This window comes from Crocuta crocuta, unplaced genomic scaffold, assembly GCF_008692635.1.
Source record: "Crocuta crocuta isolate KB4526 unplaced genomic scaffold, BGI_CrCroc_1.0 scaffold248, whole genome shotgun sequence".
Taxonomy (NCBI): Eukaryota; Metazoa; Chordata; class Mammalia; order Carnivora; family Hyaenidae; genus Crocuta; species Crocuta crocuta.
The window spans coordinates 4366500-4392867 of NW_027532409.1; the positions used below are offsets into that span (position 1 = coordinate 4366500).

A 26368-nucleotide genomic window follows, 5' to 3' on the forward strand; every position below is an offset into this window, starting at 1 on the left:
AATGGGCAAGCCCATGCCAGTTTGTATATTTTAGGGAGAGGGCAAAGTAAGAATAAGAAATGGGTAGGGAGTAAGAGAGAGCATTCCCACCACCCACCCAACTCCAAAACACACACCAAAGAATCGCCCAACCAAGCAAAATGAGAATGAATTTTAACAACCACAGACAGCAGCTAACTTGAGGTTGATAAATCAGAAAATTGAGTTGGTAAGAAAGATTATCATGGTCATTCGTTGTCACTGAAACAGAAGCCCTTTGAAAGTTGCTTTTATTTTTAACAAAAGATTTCACAGTGTATTCAAAATCACTCTGAAATCTTTCATCACTCTACATGAAATGTTTAAATTATTTTGTAATAATAATTTTAATAGAATGCAGAGTCAAGCATAAATCTTTATGCAACTTCCCATGAGCCATTTTTAGTCCTGAATAAGCTACCCAGCAATAATACAATTGAGAAACACTACATGCAGAATGCATACAAATCAAACACTAAATCTGTATAAAAATAAGCTTAAAGCTTTAAAAAAAAAAAAAAGCCAAAACACAGTTAGTGCAAAGTCCTGGAATTCATGACATGACCAGACTAGTGTACAGAAATAATGGGACTGATTCAGGCAGATTAATTTGCTTTTGCCAACAATCTTCCCCATTCAAAACACAGAAAAGTATTTTTCTTCCCAAGTGCAAAAACTACAAGAGACAATGACAATCAAATTTTTTAATGGAAATATGAAAAAAATAAAAACATGACTGCAATTAAGGAGAAGCTTCTGGTTCCTACTTACAAGATTTATAAGAAAGAAGAATTTGGATAAAAGATGCTGCAAGATAATAGAAATAAATGGAAACAAATCAAAGGACAGCAGTAATTATAAAATACTTTAAAGATGGTGAAATTTTACAGTAAGTTAAGAAGCTTTTTAGCTTTTTAAGTTAGTTAGATTAAAAGCTTTATGATACCACAAGCTAGTTCAAAAACAGGAAATTGTGCATTCAGATCCAAAATTATGGTTTTTGTATCATGCAAAACAATGAACGAAGAAAATTACACAACTACAAAGAATTGAGGTTTTGAACTGCCAATAACGTGCATTAAAATTTTAGTTCATTAACCCTTCCCAGCTCAATGTTACTTTTACAAACTACAGTGTAATGTTACATCAGTCTAAAGCTAACCAGTTCACAGAAGCAAACACTTTAAGTTAGAGGTGAACTGCATGGCAGAATTCCTTGATGGCAGCCAGTACTTAGAAACAGACTAACGGTGTTAGTATTCCCAAATCCTCCACTGCCACCTTCCCACCCCCACGACTTCAAGAGCAGAACCCAGTAGCACTCGAATCCAGGGAAATACCCGGACACCTCCTATCTCCTGGGTCATGTAACAGCCTTTCTCATCTCTGAATGCCAACAGGGGAAGAGGAGCTTCTATCTTTTCCACACCAAGGAAAATGTTAAAAGTAACAATTTGTTGCCCACACATGATCTGAATTCTGGTGTCTATCATTTGGCACAAGAGGGTGAGCAACGCTGTTACAAACCGTCTAGAGAGTGAGAAGATCTGCATATTCCCTTTAAGCAAGCCAATCAAGAAGGCAGGAGATTGAGCCATTCTGGATTCAGGGATTTTAGTGTCAACAGCTTGATACCCAAAAGTTACAGTATACAAATTGCACTTTAATAAAAATCAAAATTAAAAATATGACTGATTCGTTCTAGAAAATACAATACAAATTAATAAATATAAACATGATTCGGAAAACTCAAAATATATGGCACATGAACATAAGAAAATAGAAGCCAAAAATGGTTTTCTAGAAGTTTTCATTTAATCATAAGTAAGTACATTTACTTATCCATAAGTAAGCATTACTTTCAAGCTTGTAAATAAAATATGGAAATGGCAGAATATAAAGTGTTTGAATTTGAAGAAAATAAACAAAGGAATCTGTAAACTCAAACATGCAATCTCAAATCATATTCCTGAAAATATCTTCATAGTCACAACTTTTTAAATTATTTAAAAAATTTCTAAGAACATCCAAAATAATTATACACGTATAATGCTCACACAGACCTTAGTTCTGAGATGTTTCATAATAGTTAAGAATGCATTTCTGAGAGAAAGCAGAGACCTTTATGGTCAGTATATTAGTTTTAATCCTTGGAACCAATATTCTCCCTAGGCATGCATAAATTAGGCATCCTTTTCTCTCAAACTATTTCCCACCCCAGTTAGAAAAGTGCTTTCTTAGCAAACAACCAATACACTCATTAGTGCATATAACACAGTGCCTGGGCACAGAGTAACTGTAGATTATTACTGTTCTCTGTAAGACCTATCCTATGTATCCAGTACATTCTGCACTTCCCCACACTCCCATCCCGCAGGCTATGCCACGACTTCCAAGTACAATGGTAAGATGACAAAAATAAATCAGATTTTATTTAAATAGTTTCATTTGTCATAAAATCTAAATGAGGATATCAGGGTTGAGTTACTAATTCTCCAGCAGTCTTATTTAGTTCCAGAGCAAATGGGATTTTTGAAAGCCCTGAAATAAGGTTCTCTCGACTAAAACCTGAGAAGTCAGAGTCTTTCATGAAGCAGAAATTTTCTGACATTTATATGTACTAATAAGCGAATGGCTGTCAGAATCTAAGAAAACACTTCTTATGAATAAATTTCTGGTCAAAATCTTTAATTCTTTCTATCAATATTATTACCCTGGCTGACATGAAGGGAACTTCCAGGCCACCTACTGAAAGGAATTTGATTCAACAAAAAGTGGCTAACCTGGAGTGTGTCTAATAAAACCAGACAAAAGCCAAACCTTATAGAACATACATAAAAAGGACAGGTAGGAAAACTTCCTAAATTCTGTTACTGCAGCTGGAAGGGGTTAAACACAAGACACTGCTTGGTCAGAGACAGAAAGCTTTTTAAGATACATATTAATCTTGCAGGTAGGAAAGATTAAAAAGAAAAAAAAAAAGAAAAGAAAAAAGTGATAACATATTTCTTGAGCAATATTTACCAGTCATGCTGCTGTCTCTGTTTATCCCATTATGAAGTTTACAGTGAACAAACGCTGCATCAAATAACCATGATCCAAAGAGATTCAAGATGCTGTTAACCTTTGGTCTCCGAGGGGCAGGCAGTGGCCGGGGTTCAGAGCTTGTCTGATTGGGACTTGACAGAGGAGATGTGGAGGATGTCTGGTGCTGAACTTTCGAGGCGTGAGCAGTACTAACCTGTTACAGGAGTGTAAGAATATATCCACACTCAAGAAAAATTTGAGAAAACACCAGGACTTTTTTAAATGGACGGCAGCTTAAAAAGTCAAATTTACACAGCATAATAACAGAGATGAAAACTCTTACTGTGCTTGTCTTCATGGTGGCCTTATTCACAGTAACAGCCCGGTGCCTCCGGTTATGTGGTGGGGTGGTATTGACAGCAGTGCTCTGAGGCATACTTAATCTATTCACGGGTGTTGGAGGAGCACTGTCTGATCGGGGTCTAGAAATGCCTTTTAAAAAAAGACAAACAGTTATTCTTCATACTTCCACACATGTGGTCGGAAAAACCCTCCTCAAGCAACATCAGTGAAGGCTCAGGACAGACTACAGCAGATACCACTAGGTGCTTCCCAATATCCATTCGCACTCTTTCTTCCTGAGTTATGGAACACAAATATTAGCTGGACATGGCTACCCAAAATAAACAACTATATTTTCAAGCTTCGTAATAAGATGTGGCTATGTTCTGGCCGTAGAGAAGTGGGTGACTGTTGGATAGGTCTTCCAAGGAACCCCCTTAGAAGGACCAATCAAATGTAGACTCTCTTCCCTTCCTAATTCAGAACAGGATGGTTGAACTCATCTAACCATCACGGACCAAGAAAGAGTGCACAGAGAATGGGGAGTCGTAAGACTGAAGGCCTTGGGTCCCTTCCAATGATGGAACAACTATAGCAGCCCTACACTACTTGCCCTGGCCTAAACATACGTGAAAACCTTATTTAAACACTGGTATTTGGGGCTGGTATGCGGCACACAAACTTACTTTGAACTGTTACCTATGAAACATATTAACAAGTGAACATAACAAAGGTTTTAGAAAACAACAGATATTAAATATTATGACATTTCCATTGGTTAAAAAAAATCTGAATTTTCATATTCTTAAAGTGTGAAAAAGAGTTTAAAATAAAGGCTCACGAAAGGTATAATTTGCTTCCCAATGACACACAGAAGAATGATACCTAATGAATTTTTAATCTGTATTTTCTTAGATTACTAGTGAGAATGAACTTTTCTGCAAATCATTTATTCATATTCTTTGTCCATTTATCTACCAAGTCTTCTTTTTCTTAGCATTGTTAGATCTGCTTATATAAAGACAACAGAACCTTTCTAGCTATTACATTTGTTGTAAATAACTTTTCCTACCTTGTTATTTCTCACCAAATCTGTTTTTTTTCTTCCTTATGGTTTACCATAATAGTTTCTAAATCTAGACTCTAGAGTTATCTACATGTAGCTCTCCAAATATTTAGCAACATACACAAAATTCACCTAAGAATGCATCCACCAGACAGCTGATTCCACGCATGGCACGAAAAAATATTTGAGGCAGGTGTTTAAGGCAGGGATACTGATTCAATTCTTGTGGCATTCCGCTCACATTTAAGAACTGTTCCTGAAATTTGGGAGTAGAGCTTATAATGGCCGGGTTACTCAAGTCCACGGGATTACTATCAAAAAAGAGAAAAAGAATTACTTATACAAAAAGAATTTCTTTTTTTTTTTTTTAATTTTTTTTATTTATTTCTAGGAGAGAGAGAGAGAGAGNTTTGAGAGAGAGACAGCATGAGTGGGGGAGGGGCAGAGAGAGAGGGAGATACAGAATCCGAAGCAGGTTCCAGGCTCTAAGCTGTCAGCACAGAGCCCGACACAGGGCTCGAACTTTCAGAGATCGTGACTTGAGCCAAAGTTGGACGCTCAACTGACTGAGCCACTCAGACGCCCCAAAGATTTCTAATTTTAAAGGAAACAGAAAATGATCACAGAAAAAGACATTTTTAAACTGAAATCACTGAAAGATGAAAAACACAAAATACAAACTGGAAAAAAAGAGGAACGGTTAACAACCCTAATTTATAAAAAGGTCATATAGGGGCGCCTGGGTGGCTTAGTCGGTTGAGCGTCCGACTTTCNTAAATAAAAGGTCATATAGAGTAATTTAGAATCACTAATACACAAACAGAAAACTGGGGCCAGTCAAACCAGAATGAGAGGAAATGGCTTACAAATTAAGGCAGTATGCAACAGAAGTTACACACAACACAAGGTTGTGGCTAGTAGAGAAAAAAATGGGAAGCAATGAAACTGAACTGAATAGAATTATTGAAAAAAAAAAAAGAAGAGAGAGAGAGCAGGAAGCAGCAATTTATCCTTCTGTGTAATTTTAGGGAATGCCTCAGTGACATTTTAAACAAGGACACTAGAAGAGAGGCCCCCAGCCAGGCTGACCAGACAGCATTGGCAGTGTCCAGGCCCCACAGAATGCAACGAAGTCCTGGGAGAGCTATCATCTAGGCTGCAGCAGCAGGCAAGAGAACAAATGTTGTATGTACCGCAGGGGACAAACTTCCAGAGAGTGCAGACCAAGCACGGCTGACACAGGGAGAGCAGGAGGCACATGATGCAGACACGCCCACTGTCCCATGTGGCTCCATCTGAGGCCTACACTTAGCAGCCACACGCGGAGCACCCACGTGAGAGTTACAGCATGGTTTCTGCACTGAGACACTGGATAAAGAGCAAACACTACACTAAATAATAATACCTTAACATGTGTAAGAAGCGAAACCACGTCTGTGCTACACACTCGTTATCCATTTCAGGAGGGATCAGACTGGCATCTTCATCAGGAACTTTAAATGGAGGAAATGAAGGACCATATGTAAAGCGTAGCAATCTAAAATATAAAAAAAATTGCACACCACCAAGTTCATTACTTAACAGAGTGAAAAATACATTCAAGGATTAAAATATGATAAGAGAGGGGCGCCTGGGAGGCTCAGTTGATTAAGCGTCTGACTTAAGCTCATGATCTTGCAGTTCCTGAGTTCGAGCCTTGCATCAGGCTCTGTGCTAACAGCTCAGCACCTGGAGGCCGTTTTGGATATTGTGTTTCCCTTTCTTTCTGCCGCTCCCCCACTCACATTTCTGTTTCTCTTTCTCTCAAACATAAATAAACATTAAAAAATATGATAAGAGAAAGAGAAGACAAAATCGTTGAAATGTGTATCATACCTCACAAAAGTGAGATAAATGAAAACCCTTACTGACAAGGGAGAGAAATTAAAGGGGGATTTCTAGTTTTGTAGAAGATTTTTAAAAATGTTCAAATATTTGAATAATTTGGTTTTAAAATGATTACTTATAATTTTATATTTAATTATATTTTAGGTTATATATCTATAATTTATAAAACCACATATACTTGTTATACATTAAACATTATGCAACATTAAAATCTAATATTTTATATAAATAGCTTTATAACATATAGTATGTAACATGTAAGATTGNGGTTTATCTATTTATTTTGAGAGAGAGAGAGCAAGCATGAGTGAGGGACAGGCAGAGACGGAGGAGAGAGAGAGAGACAGAATCCAAAGCAGGCTCCACTTCTCAGAATGGAGCCTGACGGGCTCAAACCCACGAACCATGAGATCACGACCTGAGCCAAAGCCAGACACTTAACCAACTGAGCCACCCAGGCACCCCAGCTATTTTTTTTAAATGTTTATTCATTTTTGAGAGTGCAAGCGCACAGGCAGGCACAAGAATGTGAGAGCAGGAGAGGGGCAGAGAGGGTGGGACAGAGGATCTCAAGTAGGCTCTGCAACGACAGCAGAGATCATGACCTGAGCTGAAGTCAGATGCTTAACCAACTGAGCCCCCCAGGAGCCTCACAACTAAGTCATACTTTATTCATAATAACAACTGCTATATAACTTACATGCAGTTCAGAATTTATGGTACCTTAAAAGTAATTCAACAATTCAGTTAATTTAATAGTACTATTCTAAATGTATTTAAACTGTTCAAAAGCCCTTTGACTCAATTATCTTATATCTAGAAATTATATCTTAATGAAATAACCAGAATATACACACACAACATATAAAATATTCATATCAACAATATTTTTAATTTTTTTCTTTTTTGAGAGACAGAGAGAGACACGGAGCACAGCGGGGGAGGGACAGAAAGAGAGGGAGATACAGAATCCAAAGCAGGCTCCACGCTCTGAGCCATCAGTACAGAGCCTGACGCGGGGCTCAAACTCATTACTGTGAGATCATGACCTGAGCTGAAGTCAGACACTTAACCCACTGCATCACCAAGGTGTCCCAACAATATTTTTAAAGTAAAACACTGGGAACGACATAAATATTTAAACAATGAAATGGTTCAATTAAAATTCCATTTATATAATGAAAAACTACAAAGCCATTAAAAATATGATGCTGAGATTTAAGAATGAAAAAGGCACATGTAATTAATGTGGTAAGAATCAAATAAAAAAAGCAAATAATGGAGCACCTGGGTGGCTCAGTCAGGTAAGCATCCAACTCTTAATTTCAGCTCAGGTCATGATCTCACAGTGGAGATCAAGCCCCACATCAGGCTCTGCGCTAATGACGCTTAAGATTCTCCCTCTCCCACTCTCTCTGCCTCTCTCCTGCTTGCTTGTGTATGCCTACCCATTCTCTCTCTCTGTCTCTCTCCCTTCTCTCTCTCTGTCTCTCTCTCTCTCTCAAAAAAACATTTAAAAAAGTAGGTAACAATACTATATAAAATCTTTTTTTTATAAAGAGAAATTGAAAAAATACATTAAAATGTTAACACTGGCTATCTGTAAGTGATGGACACTATCCCTTGTCTTCCAAATTTCCTATTTTGAGAATGTATTGCTTTTTATTATTTCTTTGTTTGTTTATTTATTTTGAGAGGGAGAGAAAGAGCATAAGCAGCAGAGAGGCAGAGAGGGAGGGGGAGAGAGAATCCCAAGCAGGTCCTGTGCTATCAGCAAGAAGCCTAAGGCCGGGCTCGATCCCATGAACTGTGACATCATGACCTGAACCGATATCAAGAGTCCAACACTTACCCAACTCAGCTACCCAGGTGTCCCAAGAATGTATTACTTTTATAATCAAGATAAAAAGAAGTACTATTTAAAAGTAGATTTATAATTTTGACATTCACTAGGATATACCAGAATCAAAAGAATAGTCTAAAACTTCTATATATAAACATTTTATTAACTCAGAAAAAGACCAATCTACCTTCTGATACATAATGCTACCTATAAATTATTTGTTCCTCGGGCACCTGGGTGGCTCAGTCAGTTAAGCGTCTGACTTCGGCGCAGGTCATGATCTCAAGGTTCTTGAGTTCCGGCCCTGCATCAGGCTCTGTGCTGACAGCTCAGAGCCTGGAGTCAGCTTTAGATTCTGTGTCTCCCTCTCTCTCTGCTCCTCTCCCACTTGCACGCTTCTCTTTCTCTCTCTTCCCCTACCAAGAACAAACATTTTAAAAATTAAAAATAATTAATTAATTAAATTTGTTTCTGCCTCCACAATGCCTCCCTCAACATCAAACCTAAATCAAATCCAGTCTAGATCTAACTACCAGTTGACAGGAAGTACAGAGGACAGAGAACATATTAGCACAACTAGGACATAATCAGAAAAATTCAGAATGTGAAACATTCTAAAACCTGTTTTTCAACAAAAACTGCAAAGAAATAAAAATGAAAGAGTAGGAACCTATAACTTAAGATTGGCTTAAGAAACATGTCAACTAAATGTAATATATGAACTATACAGCTTTGATTCAATGGAATCAACCACAGAAAGAAAAAATGGAGGCATCCAAGGGAAATTTAAACATCAAATGGCTAACAGATATTAAGGAACTGTTAATATTATTTTAGGTGTGATAATGGTATTGTGATTGTGCTTTAAAAAGAATCCTGATCTTTTAGAGTTATATATTAAAATATGCAGAGTTGAAACAAAAAAACAAATCTGGAAAAAAAAAGCCTAATTACTCATAGAATAGTGACAATATTGTATATAAACGGTAAAAAAGGTAACATTATTATAACAAACTATCTACTTTGGTTATAATACAGCATGTTATATATAGTACGGTCTCATTTCTGTAAAGCTATGTATAAGCATATATAATAGGATTTCTAGTGAACTTACCTCTTATACCTTTCTATGGTTTAAGTAATAATTATGAATATTTTAGTAATCAGATTAAGAGTGGGAATTTGGCTAGGGAGGCAGAGTGCAGAATTTATCTGCTTCTCCAGATTTGCTTAATCTGAAAGGGTGCAATTTAACAGGCACTAGTCAAACTGCTATACCTATTTTTAAAAAGTGGCTTAATTCTGCATCTAAAGTACAGTAACAGGACACAGGATACAGGCTTTTTACAACATATTCCATGGATCCAGGAAGACCCAGAGCTAGGGGAAAGCTGCCTTTGGCCAGGCGGATGAGGGAAGGCCAGTCGAGAATGATGACCTACCTTGAAGTGAGTGCACAGGTGACCTTGCTCCACTGCTCCACCACCGCTGGGTGGTGCCTCCAGTTTGCCACCATCTCCTTGGCTGTTTTCCAATAAGGAGGTGTTGGGAAGCACCGAGTACAAGCTAGTAACCAAACCTCAAAGAGAACACCAATCAACTTCTCTGCTAGATTCTCAGCAATGCCACCTTACCAACAAAAAGAAAACATCTTTGGCATACTCATTTTTAAAGAAAAATCTTTAATTCACTGATTTAAGAGGCCAAAAAATTAAAATAAATACAATGTTAAGTTCTGACTTTCAAATAGGCATTTAATTAATAAGAATGAGAAACCGTTCTTAGGAACTCCTATGAAGAAAATTATAACAATATCAACCAATTAACATTTATAAAATTTTCAAATCTAGAGGCTCCTGGGTGGCTCAGCCGGTTAAATGTCCGACATTGGCTCGGGTCATGATCTCATGTGGGTTCAAGCCCCATGTCAGGCTCTGTGCTGATAGCTTAGAGCCAGGAGCCTGCTTCTGATTCTGTGTCTCCCTTTCTCTCTGCCCCTCCCCCATTCTCTCTCTCTCTCTCAAAAATAAATAAAACATTAAAAATAAAGTTTTCAAGTCACTCTGCTCATTTCTTATCAAAGATCTTAGTCTTCCAGCAAGTGGACGGGACACAGAGAAGGGAAAGGACGAATGTCTATGATATGTGACTACTGGGTCCATTTCTGTGCCAAATGGTTCATATATATGACCTCACATATTCCTCACATTAATCCTGCAGGATAGGGATTTATATCTTCTACCAATTATCAGTTATACACATTTTGAAGAGGAGAAAACTTAGAGGAGAAAATTTAAGTATCTTGTCCAAGTTTACACGGTCAGTAAGTGAAGGAATCAGAGCAAATAAATACCCAGGTCTTTCTACCTCTAAACTTTGTTATGAAACTTTCAGGTGTTTGAAAACTACCCTTCAAGGAAGAGAGGGACAAAGAAGGGAGCAAAAGGACAGATGCTGGGCAGGACAGAGCCTCAACCATGAATACAGGCCTGTTCCTCTGTTCTGAGCCCGGGATCTAGGGAGAAAAACAGGGGTCTATACTCTGCATTACTCCAGAAGGCAAACTTGGGATTAGTAGGAAGAGTTACAAGGATGCGTATTTCAGCTGAGCAAAAATAAAATTTCAATAATAATAAGCCCCAGAAGGGGAAGAATTGCCTGTTCTGAGTTGCTGAGATCCCTGGCATGGGGACTCTGTAGCAAAGAGCCAAGGAGTCAGTGACTGGCCAGCTACTGTCAGTGATAAAGTATTCAATCCTATTATGGGGTCAATAGTGGAATTTTGTGATTTCCTTTAGATAATTTCCTGGACTGTATTTTGGGTGAGATCACAAGCACACTTGCATGTCTGTTAGGAAAGAGACTACACAGATGAATAAGGAACAAGGGAACCTAGTACTAGAATATCAACTTCCATTCTGTGTACACTGTGTACATACACAGCAGGGCTTCTAAAATGCAATTTAAAGGTGTAAAACGGGAGGCTTCTTAATGACAAGGTAATGAATGACATGCTGTCATACTTCCAAATAGAACACTGAAGACTTTGTAGGTTCCACTTGCTGAACAAAATATCTTCTGTAGCTGTCAAGTTTTTAGTGTCTACTTTGAAAACTACTTTGTAATCAGGTACAGTACTTACAGGTTCTACTTTAGTTAGTTGTTTCTTATACCAGCTCTATCGTAACTAAACAAGCTACTACTATCATCAAATATACATCAGTACGTAGTCTCTCCCTACATTAGCAAAATCATCACTAAAGGTAAAGTAATTTCATATTATGCCTGTGAGATCTTCCATTCTAAGAACTGTTTTTTAACCTGAGTTTGCCAAACGTCATGCCAAAGTGTAAATCCCCACTGAGTCTACTAGTCATGGAGTTTAAAGGGAACTTTATCTGGAGCTTGGAAATAACCTAGAAAAAAAAAAAAAAAGCAGACCTTGAACAGTTGGCGGGGCTAGAAGTATGTCATTAATCTGCAGAAGAAACAACAGTAAGACTTCCCATGTCTCTCGTGCCATGATGGATGACTCACGGGCCAGCTTCTGAATGGCTCTCAGGACCTGTAAGCATAGTCGGATCTGACTGGAGCCCTGTTCCTGTCTGAAGAAGACGGACAGAAATCACTGACAAGCCTTGAGGAAAGAAAGCAACGACTTCTGTACACAGCAAGCAATGGCCCAGCGGTGCTCCCTAAGAGCATCAGGAGACAGGGCTGGGTGTGCCCCCTTCAGTTCAAAACTATGTCATCACCACACAGTTCAGCACTCCGGGATCTCAACCAAGCACTTCTATGAGCGCTTGAAAAGCTCCTGGCGATGGAGGGGAACATTGGAATGTAAGCTTCACTTCTGGATTTTCTAAGTCTAAAATGTGCCTGACCCATAACAGGCACACCATTTTCTGATGAGTGAATAAGTTATTACCTACAGCCACTTCTGTGTTGCTTATCCTTTTAAAATCTTTTTAAATATAAATTCACATGAATTCAGAATGTGAATGTCTGCTAGAGAAGAACCTACAGACCCAATGGAATATTCTCACAGGTCACTAAAACTGATGAGGTATGGAGGCAATTGCCTCAGAAATGAGCACCAGCTACTGTTGTACTAATAAAGAAGGCAACTTGACCTAAGATGGGGGTTCCATAGGTTCCCAAGGTACCCTAGAAAAGTCTGATAACTCTTTAGTCCACAGGACCATTTTTTCCCAAGAGAATAAAACAGATCAAAATATTAGGGCTAGAGTTGAACACAGAAGTCCAGGCCCCAGCCCCTTACCCATGCTTTCCAAAGCAGACTACTTGAGAATTTCAAGAGTAGTAGGAAACTCACTGCATAAGTGAGTGGTGAGTTGGCCTCCAGACCTCCTACGTAAAACCCAACTAACTAATATTACTGAAATAAATCTTGAGGACAAGTTTCTACATTATGACTCATGTCACGAAGAACTAATAAAACATTAGTAAATCAATGTAGGGAATCTCAGAGCTTCCCTCAGATTTCCTCAAGAAATCCAGAAAATAAAGTGAGTGGCCTTAGCACTCCCACCTCAACCTTAGAATAGAAGATTCTCAGATTGTGGGCCACTTACCTTAGAGTTGCAAACAAATGACATTACTAAGTTTTTCCTAAAGAAGTCAGACCTAGAGCAAAATGAGACATTCACCTAGGAAAAGCTAACAGTCCCCAAGAGCAGGGAGATGTCCATGTTTAGGTGGAAGTGAATCCAGTTCATGTGAACTCATGAGGCTCAAGTGTGTGTCTGACACTCTAGCCACTTGAACAATAAGAAACTATATAATAGCCACACAAATTTCTTCTGACCAAAGAAGAAAAAAATCCCAAAAGAAGAATAAAAATAGCAGTAGAGCTAACACTCTTCCAACTTAGTGATAGTACTTTAGGCTTCCCAAGTGGTAACAGGCCCACCGACCAATTCCAGTTACACACCCAGTGGTTCAAAAGGAGACATCTGCTCTGTAGATATTGTAACCTCACTAAGAGGGCCAAAACACAGGAGCAGTGTCCAGGTTTTAAAGCTAAGAGAAATAAGGCCATCTTTACTAAAAACTAAACAGAAAAATCTAAACACCAGAGATTATCTTTTCCCCCTCAATACTTTCAAAAACAACTTATGATCTTCAGAAAAACTGTTCTTAGAACAGGGGCTGGTGAACTATATATCTGGTCTGCCATCTGTTTTTTGTTAATAAAGTTTTACTGGAACACCGCCATGCTCATTCATTTACAGATCATCTACGGCTGCTTTCTCTACATCAGCAGAATTGACTAGTTACAACAGATACCATATAGCCCACAAAGCCTAAAATATTTATTATCTGGCTCTTTATCAAAAAAAAAGTTTGCCAACCACTACTTTAGAAGAATATTACATTTTTAAACTACAATATATTTGAGCAATGAAAACCCTAAACAATTTTAAAAGATGGTTCACTGTTCATTCAATTATGCAAACAAAAAAGAGATCAAACTGATAGGCAAAAAGAAAAAGGTCACCCTCACTCTGACTTATCTCTAGCAAAGAGGTAAAAACAGTTCTTCTATCCTGAATATCACTTTTTATAAAAACAACTAAGTAAACTTGATGACAATTTTGTGATATGAATTGAAAAAACCTGATACTTCCAATAAAGAAAAAAGAGATCAGGGGACCTGGATGGTGCAGTCAGTTAAGTGTCTGACTCTTGAGCTTGGCTCAGGTCATGATTTCACAGTTTGTGAGTTTGAGCCCTGCATCAGGCTCTACACTGATGGTGTGAAACCTGCTTTGGATTCTGCCTCTCCCTCTCCCTGCCCCACCCCATCTTGTGCGCGCTCTCTCTCTCAAAATAAATGAATAATGAAAAAAAAGGAAGATGAGATCATAACTTCCAATATTTAGCACTGAAAATATTCGGCTCCCTAAGATACACTGGCCAGGAGAACTCTAGTACTCAGTTCAGAATCCTCTGAGAAATATTCACACACTCTTGAAAAAACAAGTTAATTACCAAACAGTAAAACGAACAAGGTACTCAGGTTCTCAAAAGGGAAAAAAAGAAAAAGCCCAATTAACTCAAATGCCACTGATATTTTTCATCAATACAAATGAATTGAGCACTGAGGGGTTGTAAGAATACAAATAGGAAAGAAACTGACAATATTACTCATGAGACTGTCCCATGCCCAAAGAAAAAGCCCAGTAAATTAGTCTCCTACATGGAATGACAAGAAAGCACTAAATATTATACTATTTTAGAAGAACCTGCTTAGAAGGGCACTTGGGTGGCTCAGTCGGTTAAGCGTCTCACTCTTGATTTTGGCTCAGGTCATGATTTCACAGTTCATGGGATCAAACCCCGCATCGGGTTCCTCATTGACAGCACAAAGCCTGCTTAGGATTCTCCCTCTTCCTCTCTCTTCCTCTCTCTCTGCCCCTCTCTTCACTCACACACACTATCTCAAAATAAACTTTAAAAAAAAAAAAGAAGAACCTGCTTAGACACAAAGAATACGCTAATCACTGTCAACCACCTCCTGTTAGCACTTCTATTTGAAATCAATAAATCAAGAAACAAGCATTCAATTCACACCTAAGGTAATATCAGTACCGCACCAGGTACTGTGAAAGCTCAAAACATATATACAACCTAGATTCTGCCTTCAAGTTGGTTAGACAGGGAAATGAGACATACACATTTTAAGGGCAATAAAACAGTGAAGAGATAAGAGCGACACAGGAAGTACCACACAGATTGAGAAAAGGTACGATCACTACAGGCCTGGATGGTCAAGTAAGATTTCCCTTTACAAGGCAGAATTTAAAATGAACCAACAAGAGTAAGATGTAGACAACTAAGAGAGAGAGAAGAAGGGAAGGAAAAAAAAAGGGTAGGTGAAGATGGGGAAGATTATTAAGGAGTCTTTTTTTTTTAACATTTATTTATTTTTGTAGGAGAGAGAGACAGAGGGTGAGCAGGAAAAAAGCAGAGACAGAAAGGGAGACACAGAATCCAAAGCAGGTTCCAGGTTCTGAGCTGGGTTCCAGCACAGAGCCCGACGCGGGGCTTGAACTCACAAACCGAGAGATCGTGCCCTGAGCTGAAGTCCAATGTTTGACCGAGCCACCCAGGCGCCCCTAATAAGGATTCTTAAGGGAATGTTTAATTTATGAGTCTGATCAATGAGCAGGGCTCATGCAGAATTAGCACCAGCTAATCTGGCTAGGAGCCAGATTATAGCCAGCATTTCACATAAAGCAAGGAGTTATTCTTGATCCTACATATCAGAGTTCTTAATGGGGATTTTTTTCCCCCAAATTTTGCAAAGTGATCTTCCCTCTAACACTCTGTAAAAAAGAAAAATTTTTAAGTAAATTCTACAACACACATGGAGCTCGAACTCATGACCCTGCAATCAAGAGTGGCACGCTCTATCAACTGAGCCAGCAGGCACCCCAAAGTAATCTTCTCCCTAAATTTAAAAAGCTAAAATTTGTAGAGTGGTTTCTGGATGATTCAAAGTCCCTCACCACCTGATAGTAAAAAAGCTGTAATGAGAACTTTTCCAAAAGGAAGCAAGCCCCTATGCCTCTTTCGAATACATAAAAAATATGGGCGCCTGGGTAGCTCAGTCGGTTAAGCAGCTGACTTCAGCTCAGGTCATGATCTCATGGTTTCTGAGTTCGAGCCCTGCATTGGGCTATGTGCTGACAGCTCAGAGCCTGAAGCCTGCTTTCAATTCTGTGTCTTCCTCTCTCTCTCTGCTCCTCCCCTGCTCATGCTCTCTCAAAAATAAATAAATGTTAAAGATCAGATTTTTTTTAAAAATCTGTTTAAGAAAACAGATTTTTCTTAAAGGAAATCCTTAAAAGTAGATAAGAAACTACTTAATGCTTTCTTCTCCATTATTTTCTATATTTCCCAAACTCTTTATAATGACATATAATCTTTTAGATTTGGGGGGAAAAACGTTAAACCCAAATAAGGCATGTATCCCATATTATAGTATTTAAGGTCATTGTCTCAGAAAGTAGGGGGAAAAAATCAGTAACAAACTGTTAAGATCATCTTTTGGCCAACTACGAATTTCCCCATAATAATTTCAAGTCTGCTTACTTTGGCGTCTTCAGTCTCTCATGGGAAAGGTTCATTTGAAGGTAGAAGGCTTAGTTGCCTTTAGCTTAAGTGGAGAAAAGAATTATGATAGGCAAAGGTATGTCTTTTGAATAGAAGGGAAAGGGGTCACAATATTTTAATATCTAAACACTATCAGATCTTAGAAAACCAAAAGCTTTTAAAATGAACACACACTTGATAAAAAACATTATATAAGCCTATCTCTCTTATCATTCATATTAATACATTCTCTAATTGAATAGTAACGAAAGTTACTTTTCAAAGGACTAACAATGAAATCAGCTCCTATAATAGAAAAAAGTAACTTTTACGAATATTTTATTAGGATCCTGGTAAGAGGCCAGATAGATGGTATAACTTACCTTGGTACAAAAAGATTTTGCAGGTGTTTTAGTATACTTTGAACATATAGATTAGGCTCTTTAATAACTGGCAATGGGATAGAATCTTTCGGCAACACTAAAGCCATAATCCAGTCTGTATATACATCAACACAATATTTTACAGTATCTCCATCCAACGGAAGGGTCAATCCATAGCAAATTACTTCCATGGTCCATTTCACCTAAACAAAAGAAAATATACATATAGGATTATCACACATCCCTGCTATATCTCAGCAGGCTGATGTAAAATGTTTACCTAGGGGCGTCTTGGTGGCTCAGTCAGTTGAGCTTCTGACTCCAGCTCAGGTCATGATCTCACAGTCTGTGGGTTCGAGCCCCACACTGGGTTCTGTGCTGACAGCTCAGAGCCTGGAGCCTGCTTCGGATTCTGTGTCTCCCTCTCTCTCTGCCCCTCCCCCACTCATGCTCGGTCTCTCTCTGTCTCAAAAATAAATTCAGGAAAAAAAATGTTTACCTCTTTTATTACAAAAAAACTCTCAACGGACAGTATATTTTCTCAACTATATACCTGATTTATTCTTGAGAATGCACTTTCCATGGATAAAACATACTCAGACAACATTTCCTAAGCAAAATATTTAAGAAAAAAATAAATTACTTCTGTCTAAATATCACTTCCATGTTGGCTTTACCCATTAGACATTATTATTATTTGCTCTATTAAATAAAAAGCAAATACGGGTCATCTTGATTTTACAGAGACTGGGACACAGAAATAGAAAACTTTAGCTACTTTTCTCCTTTTAATTTATATACAGGTATGTATGTTATTTAGGAAATTGTATACATAAATTCAATTATATTTCATTTCCAGATCATGTAGTATTAACAAACAATAGGAAGGAAGATGAACTGTTCAACTCTTATTCTGTGACTATTTTTTTCTGTCAAAGAAAATAATTAACATGGAAAGGTAAGAACAAATATAAGTGAGAAAGGACTAAAGCTGGGTAAGATTTTTTAAAAAATTTTTTCTTAATGTTTATGGACTAGCATGTCCAAGTGCTAGTGGGGGAGGGGCAGAGAGAAAAGGGGACAGAGGATCTGGAGCAGGCTCTGTGCTGACAGCCGAGAGATCTATGGGGGTGCCCGAACCCACAAACCATGAGATCATGACCTGAGCCAAGGTTGGATGCTTAACTGACTAAGTCACCCAGGTGCCCCAGATCTTTTTTTCCTCTTGAGAGAGCATGCACGTGCACAAGCAGGGGGTGGGGAAGAGGACAGACTGAGGGGTGGGAGAGAATCCCAAGCAGGCTCCACGCTGACACCCGGTTGGGGGGGTGGACCATAGGAGTGGTGGTGGTCGATCCCACAAACTGTGAGATCATGACCTGAGCCAAGATCAAGAGTCAGATGCTCAACCAACTGAGCCGCCCAGGCACCCCAAGCTAGGTAGGATCTTAACAAGGCACTTAGCTGCGCTAAATGATTTCCAGCCTCTTGACCTATCTGAATCACATCATAAGAGCTGAGAGAACCTGCCCATGAAGAAGAATATGATGTGGCAAGAAAGGAAAAATAGCACAATTTGCAAAAGAAGGTGAAATGATATTCCAGATACTGTAGACTAGAAAGTTTCAGGGAATCCCACACTAAACTCCGGGACAAATTACTAAACAGATGATCAGTGAGCACTTATAAAAGGGAAACATGATCACTGGGAACCAACCTACTCTATCAGAACAAGCCATGCCAGACGAGCATCATTCCTTTATTAACAAGGTTACTATGAAGGCAGCAGGCAATGGTAGAATCTTGGCAGTTTACAAAGCACTTTCATAAACAGCATCTAACCATCAAAATAACCCTGTGTGAGAAGATAAATTATTCTCACTTTATAGATAAGAAAACTAATACTTAGCAAGATTAAGCAGTTTGGCCCAAGTCACTGGTTTGGAAATGGTAGAACTGAAAACTTGAGCCCTAGTCTTCCAGTTACACATCTAAAGCTCTCACCATACCATTAACACCCTTCTCTGGCTCAGGGAGATCTAGGCTTTAGCAAGAAATGTGGTCAGAGGCAGGTCCTTGTGGACAAGATGGAGACACATGACCCATATGGAAAGCAGAATGGCTGGATTATATAAGCGAGTGAAATACAAGATGAGGTAATAACAGTGGGTTAATGTATCAAGATCATTTAGGAAGAAGGTGCCCAGCAGCACACCAAAGGCCCTACTGAGATTTCAACTTAGGAAAAGAGAGAAAAACAGATTATATGATGACCATCTGTAAGCTAAAAAATTCACAAAGCTAAAATGGATAGCTAACTTGTTAGATAGAAATTCAGAATTCCCAAAGACTTCAAGTTGAATCTAACAAGATTAAATACAGGTACTGAAAATTCTAAGCTCAAAAACAAAGACAAAGGCTAAGGTTAAATATATACACAGCACTAGAATATACTTTATACAATATAATCTACAAGAGCAATAAGCAGTAAAGACTGCGACAGCACACTGAAGCTGCGACAAACACAGGAGGGTGGGAGGAATGGAAGCACGCATGGGAAGGGAATTTAAAAGGGTCTGCAAGTCCCCAATTGTCAGATGAAAGATAAAGAAGAAAACACCTTAGGTGTCACACTCATAATAGTTTAATTGTAAAATTCTAGAGGACACTGGATTCAAGGACTGTTCTGTCATGTCTTTTAGAAGGCAGGAAAAGAGAACAAACAAGGGAGGCACCAGACACCTCTATCCACTCATGTGCCATCTCTTCCCAGGAGAAGATTCCAGACCCACCAAGAGGAGAGTACACCAGGGCAAGTGCCAGTCCTCAGGGGTTAGTCTCTGCCAAGGTCCTCTGAAGAGAGAAAAACGCTCCTCAAACTGAAGAGCTTCACCCTCCAGCAACCCACGGCCTATAGAGGGTAAATAAAATGCCTTCAGAGTTATAAATCTTTAGTCTTATATCTAGACTAGTTTTATAGTTTTTCTCCTTCATTAGAAAGAAAGCAAAAAATAAGAGGGAGAAGAAGGGGTCTGAGAAAGAAGTTAACCCAAAGCCTGAAGGTTGTATGAACTTCCTCAAGCACAAAGTTCTAATCCCATATCTTAGCCAGACCTCATACTAGCAAGTTCTTGTACCCCTCCATTTTCAGGGTCCCTTCCTGACCTCTCCGTCAAAACTTCACTTCAACCCAATCTCCTGAATCCAAGAACAGAGGACCAGCTCCAGGCCAAGCTACTTCCAGAACCCTTACCTTTAGGGACAGCAAACACAACCCTAATTCCAAATGCCTGGGCTCACAACCATATAGGCTTAGCTGCTCTGTAGCACTCTTAAACCTGAGAGTCAGGTAAGGGCAGGCAGACATGGAGATACAGGAGAACCTCAGGTTCAGCACGTATGTGTAGCCTGAAAACTTGACAGAAGACAGGCCTTCAGTTAGAGGCCATCTGGGGGCAATAATGAAGACCTTCCAAACACACCTCTGAACAGAAATCTGGAGACTGTCCCCAGAGCTTAGGGGAAGGGGCCTCATACTCAAGTCTCTGTCTCGGGCCCACAGCTCAAGTGGAGAATTGGGTGTGGCTAGTAAGGAGCCAGCAGCACAATGATACAACATACTCCTTATGACCTCCACAAACTCTCAGTCACCCCAACCTTCAGCCCAAACAAAGGTCAAAAGTTAAGAAAGATGTACTACATTAGACAGAAATCCACTAAAAAGATGTTAAATAAGTTCTTCAGTAACAAGATTATGTTTTCACACAGTAAAATGAAATGAAGAAAACACTTACTTCTTTGTCAGTTTTTAACAAACTCTCACTACCAGCCACTGAAGGGGTACCTAAGGCCTGCCCGAGAGGATGGACCACTGCATTTGCCACCTCTCGTCCAACGCTCTCTGGATAGCTGTGCAGCACACTGGTGTGGCCCTGATCATTCTGAATCACCAAATGCAGTGACCTCCACTCAGAGTACATCGTGCCGCTAAAGGACTATCCAAATGGCACCTGAAAAGACAAAACAGAATTACTGTTAAACATGGTTGCAAATTAATAAAAATAAGTAAAACATAGATTTATCCTACATGGTAAGATGAAGCAGCTCCAAACATAATGCCAAAAAGACAGAGAAAATACGCATCTAAATGTTTTGAGAATGTCCTAAAATAGCCTCTCAGCGAGGTCAGGTAGGAAGGTGGACCGTGGGAAGCAGCTGTCTAAGCACCTCCCCAAAAGAGCCTCAGAAGCCCGGGAGCAGAACTGGGACAGACGCCACCGTGCAGGGGATAAAATGATCTGATTTGGTACACTCCTAACATGAGGGAGCCCTCCTCAGTCTATGTTCCAGGACAGAAAAAGATAGAAGAATGAAGCACCCTAAGTAGGAAAAGAAGACAAAGAGTTTACTCCTAGATCCAGATTTTTCAGTCAATTTCCAATTTCCAATTTCCAACAATTTTCTATCATGCTAGAAACATACCCCTGCAATTTCCCACCAATGTCTTCAAATCACACATAAAATTTGTCAAGAATATTTCATTCCCTGTAGTGGTGACATACAAATTTCTGGTAACCTGGAAGTCAGTGTTCTTCAGAAAACATATTAAGAGCTCCACATAATGAGCGCTTATCACACGCTACTCACGGAACCATCAAAACAACTCACTGAATATTAAGGAATGTTATCTCTATTTCACAGACAGAAAAGCTGAGACATAGAGAGACATTTACTTCTTACCTGAGGCTTGAGAGCTATACCACGGTGGAGCTAGGTTTGTTTCCACATCTGCTGGGTTCCAGGGACCATGCTCTTGACCATGGCATGTACCGCTTTCTCCCTATCCTATACATTCTCCATGGCATGTACTGCTTCTCCCTAGGCTGTATATTCCCCCTTGAAATGATCTATGTCTACCACAGAAATGAAAAACTTTAGTCATAGAAAACACACCTACATGAATGCAATGTAAATGTTTCCATCATAAACACCATACTCAGAATCAAGGATGGTTAGTTAGCCTTCTCCTAATCTCTAATTCATTTCTGTTAACTTCCATTTTCTACTTGTTCTGAAATCTGTATGCCCAGCCTGCAGAGTTTAAGCAAAATACATGGTTACACTTAATCTTTAAAAAGTTCTATCCCTTAAGCTCATTTGTCTTCACACTGGGAAAGACTAGCACTGTTAAATTTTATCTTAAGAAATCTCATTCCAGCTCAGCAAGAATCAGTACTTTTCAAAAGGATATGGCATTTGAGAATTATAGGCAAACTCCTTAGCATGAAGGTCCCAAACTACCTTTCCTTCTCCTTTCCATACAGAGGAACCTACCACTCCCCCTTCCCCTCCTGTATGACCTCCCAACCCCAGTCTTCTCAGCTTCTTTTGGAATCTGATGGACTCTGGACCCAGGTGCTTTTCAGTGACCCTATGAGATCTGATTCTTCCTCTGACCAAGAGGCCCTGAAAGGCAAGAGACAGACCAGCATCTAACAAGGTACCTATAATTTGAAGGAAGGCTGGATTCAACTATTAAGACTGCCTCAGTTTCCTCGGGTTTATAAGGGATTCTCCCAAGGATACTGTGGTGTTCTTCCTCCCTCCCCTAAAATAAGCACTCTCAAAACTGGAAGGGAGAAAAGGGAAAGCTCTGACAGGGAGACACCTCCATCACTTATTTTCCCACGCCACACATTTTTCTGACCTTTTTAAATCAACATGTATGTAAACACATACGTATATGCAATTACATATACACACACTATACACAGTCTCTTATATAAACACACAAGAATATTAGACTACAGAGGTTTTGCTTTGTTTTAGTGTAGTTTGTTTGTTTGTTTTTACCTTTTTCATTTTATTTGGCTTCATTTCCTGTCCAAATGATTCACTTCCCTGGATCGACAATCCACATTAACAACCTAACATTTCCTCTTGTATTTGCTCTACCCTAACTCAATCATATCAAAAAAATTTATATACTTGCATAGATAGGGACTATACTTCTCTATATCTCTTTTTATTCCATTCAACAATGCCTCATGATTATCTTTCCAACTAATAATAAACTCTTTTTAGTGATTGTGTAACATTCCATGACATAGGTGTGGCATAACTTAATTCAACCACTCTCCTAATAATGTGTATTTACTTCATTTCCCATTTTTTTTTGTCACCAGGAAATGATGAAATAAACATGTATGTTCATATAAACAGTGTCCTTTTAATTTCTATGGAACAAGTTCCCAAGAATGAACTTTTAGATCAAAGGGCACTTGTTTTTAATGTTAATAGGTCTTGCCAGATTGCTTCCCCAAAGAAGCTGTAACATCTAACTACATTAGGAATGGATAAGAGCCTTTCCCTGTTCACACTCCCCACCTCCTGCCAAGAAGTACTTTCTTTTTCTTTCTTTTCCAATATGATAGGTATGAAGTAAGACTTCATTGTTCTAGTCACATATTTACATTTTATAGCTTCTAGGGTTTTTTTTTTTTAATTTTAGAGAAAGAGTGAGCAAGGGAGAGGGGTGCAGAGGGGGAGAGAGGGGGAGAGAGAGAGAGAGAGAAAGAGAGAGAATCTTTAGCAGTCTCCATGCTCAGCACAGAACCTGACGTGGGGCTCAATCCCACAACACTGTGATTGTGACCTGAGCTGAAATCAAGAGTTGTGTGCTCAACTGACTGAGCCACCCAGCCACCCCTATAGCTTCTAGTTTTAAATCTGGCTTAGGTGGTTTCTCCCACCCATCTCCAATATCAGTGTTTTTCAAACTGTGGGTCATGAAATAAATGTAATCGGTAATACTTTTGTTTTTAATTACATGGAATAAGATCTACAACAAAGGTATTGCACATAGTAAAGATAAGCAAAGTTCTATAAAACCTGTTTCACCATCTATAAATACTATTTTTTGGGTCACAGTGTAAAATACATTTATTATGGGTCTAGGTGCAAAAGTCTGAAAGCATACCCTGAAGTGTATATGTAGTCTCCTGGATTTCCCACAAGACAATTGCTTAGTTCTTCACACTTAAGTTTTATATTCATCTGGATCTTACTTATATAAGTGGTATAGGAAAGGTGCCATTTACTATCTTATAAATGTACAGTCAGTTGTGCTATCATCAACTATTAAAAATACACTCTTTTCTACTGAACCGAAATACTAACTCGTTCTATACTAAATCTTCACTTATATAGGATCTATTTAAGAATGTTTGTCTATGTGTCCATTCCTATGCCAATGTCACAATGATTTAAATTTGATGGCTTTATAGAATATTTTAATATCTAAAAAGGAAGCCCCCTCCACCTCAACTATTCTTTTTCATTTTTTTTAATTTTTTAAATATTTTATTTATTTTTGAGAGAGAGAGGCAGCGTGAGCAGGGGAGGGTCAGAGAAAGAGGGAGACACGGAATCCGAAGACAGGCTCCAGGCTCTGAGCTGTCAGCGTAGAGCCCAACGCGGGGCTCGAACTGTGAGATCATGACCTGAGCTGCAGTCGGACACTCAACCGACTGAGCTACCCAGGTGCCCCACCACTATTTGTTTTCAAAGCTTTATTGGGTATTCTCAGACCAAATTATTAAATATGTATTCTTCTATATAAAATTTAAGGTGATTTTATACAATCCAAAAAAAAATAAACAAAACCTTGTTAGGATTCTAATTGAAATTGCTTACTCCGCCTCCCCAGCCTCATCTTCTGTGAACACTTTCCAACATGTACCCCTCCCCTCAACTAAGGCCACAAATGATGATCACTCAGCCCAACAAAGTTTCTTCATACCCTATGTTACTGTCTGCACTACCCCCACTATGCACTGCCAGGCCCCACCTCGATCCACCTTATGAAGCACTACTATTCCTTCGAGAAACAGCATAAATGTCCTCCCTTTGGTAAGCCTTTACTTTACTCCCCAAATCACCCCTCCTCCATGTGTCTATTACAGCTGTTAATACCAAGCTTCACATTAATTTATCTGTTACCCATGTAAAGATCTCTTCACCATGAGAGTGTCAACCTTGAGTGGAAACCTCACTTCTTAAATCTTTAAATGGTTCCTGGCATGCAGTAGACACAACATGAATGTTTCAGAATGTTAAGGTTACCAGTGGGAAACAGGAAGATATCAGAAAGTTCCTTTTATTCCACTAAAGTATGTCCAAAATTTTGCATGCCATATAAAAAATAAAATTAGAAAATGTCCATTTCCTTTATGCTAATTATTAGGTTTTTTTAAAAAAAAGTAGTTGGATGGTTTCCAAATATTTACAGAATATTTAATTAATATTTAGCATACATTCCAGACAACACCCTATTGGAGGAAAAACATATCTTAAGACAAAAAAGAAAAAAGAAAGAAAGAAAGAAAGAAAAAGCAAGCTAGCTTTCACACACCACTGCACACACCGGAATCATGGGGTTGGGGGCGGGGGAGGGTGCAGATTCTGCATATGTCCAGACCCTATCACTAGAAACCGAAATTCTGTATAGATCTGGGTTGGGGCCTGGAAATATGCATTTTAAAGAAATAGCTGCTATCCTTCCCAATTCTGAAAAAAGACAGGAGTATCATTCCTCAAAAAAACATTACAAAAGACCAAGGCTATTAAGCTTTAAGGCTTAATAGTTCTTAAGTTCTTAAAAATAAATTTAATGTAAGAAATTTTAATTCTTTAAATGTATTTATATTTAAATGATTAAATGTAAGAAAATTAAATAAGTGCTTTCAAGAAACATGTAAAACAGAAAGGATACAATGGAAAAGTTAAACTTAACTACTAAAATGTACTGAATAGAAAAAACATGCTAAATTCTAACAAAATATACAAACAAAAAATTTTAAGACAAAGATGTACACTATAATTACAGGCAAATTAAATAAAACAATGAAGAGAAAATATATATTGGAAATAAACATGGAATTAAAAAAAAAAGTAAAGCAACAAAGATCCTGTTTTGTAGCTATTAAACTAGCAAAACAAGTGATAAAACTCAATTTTGATTAGGACGTAAGGCCAACGACACACTCAAGAATTTAGGTCAATGGTTTTCAATACAAAAGAACTGCCCCCTAGAGGGCATTTTGGAAATATTAAGTCCACTTCTGGTTAACAAAATGATTGGGGTGTGCTATTGGTATTTATGGGCACAGTCAGGAAACCCAGACATTCTGCAATGCAGGAGACAGTTCTGCACAATGAACAATTATGCTACTTTTCACACAACTGTCAAACGCCTACCAGAAAATCATGCTGTCCTTAACTATCTAAGCCTAAAAGTGTATATAAAAATGCAAAATATTTTGTGCTATTTTAATAGACACTGAATTTTCCAGTAACGCAATTAATCATGTAAACTGAGAAAAAATGGAACCATATTGTGTTTAGAACCTTACTGTACCAAGAACTGTTAACAAAAGAGAAGAAAGAATTGTTAACCATTTCAGAAAAATCACATCACCAAAGGCTATGCCACTTGTGGTATCTGCTGCTATCAGCAGCACAATCACAACTACATACACATTATGTAGCCCTTATTTCAAAATGTCAAATAACAAGAAAAGATAGTCTCCTTAATAAATGGTGCTGAGAAAATTGGATAATCACACGAAAAAAAATGAAACAACCCCTATCTTACACCATTCACAAAAATTAACTCATAAT

The 26368-nt window shown here is 38.5% G+C and overlaps 1 protein-coding gene across 2 annotated transcripts in view; it reads right to left on the reverse strand.

Annotated features, from left to right (window-relative positions):
* The window catches only part of RALGAPB (Ral GTPase activating protein non-catalytic subunit beta), an 87689-nt gene that overhangs the window by 52552 nt on the left and 8769 nt on the right, over positions 1-26368 (reverse strand). For both annotated transcript variants that reach the window (XM_077778896.1, XM_077778895.1), the window contains exons 2-9: positions 20482-20697; positions 16688-16890; positions 11625-11788; positions 9626-9812; positions 5859-5990; positions 4586-4764; positions 3389-3537; positions 3043-3259 (exon numbers count right to left, since the gene is read on the reverse strand). In XM_077778896.1, coding sequence (XP_077635022.1) covers positions 3043-3259; positions 3389-3537; positions 4586-4764; positions 5859-5990; positions 9626-9812; positions 11625-11788; positions 16688-16890; positions 20482-20667 — 1417 coding nt within the window. In that variant the 5' untranslated portion in view covers positions 20668-20697. The remainder of the gene's footprint in view (positions 1-3042; positions 3260-3388; positions 3538-4585; positions 4765-5858; positions 5991-9625; positions 9813-11624; positions 11789-16687; positions 16891-20481; positions 20698-26368) is intronic.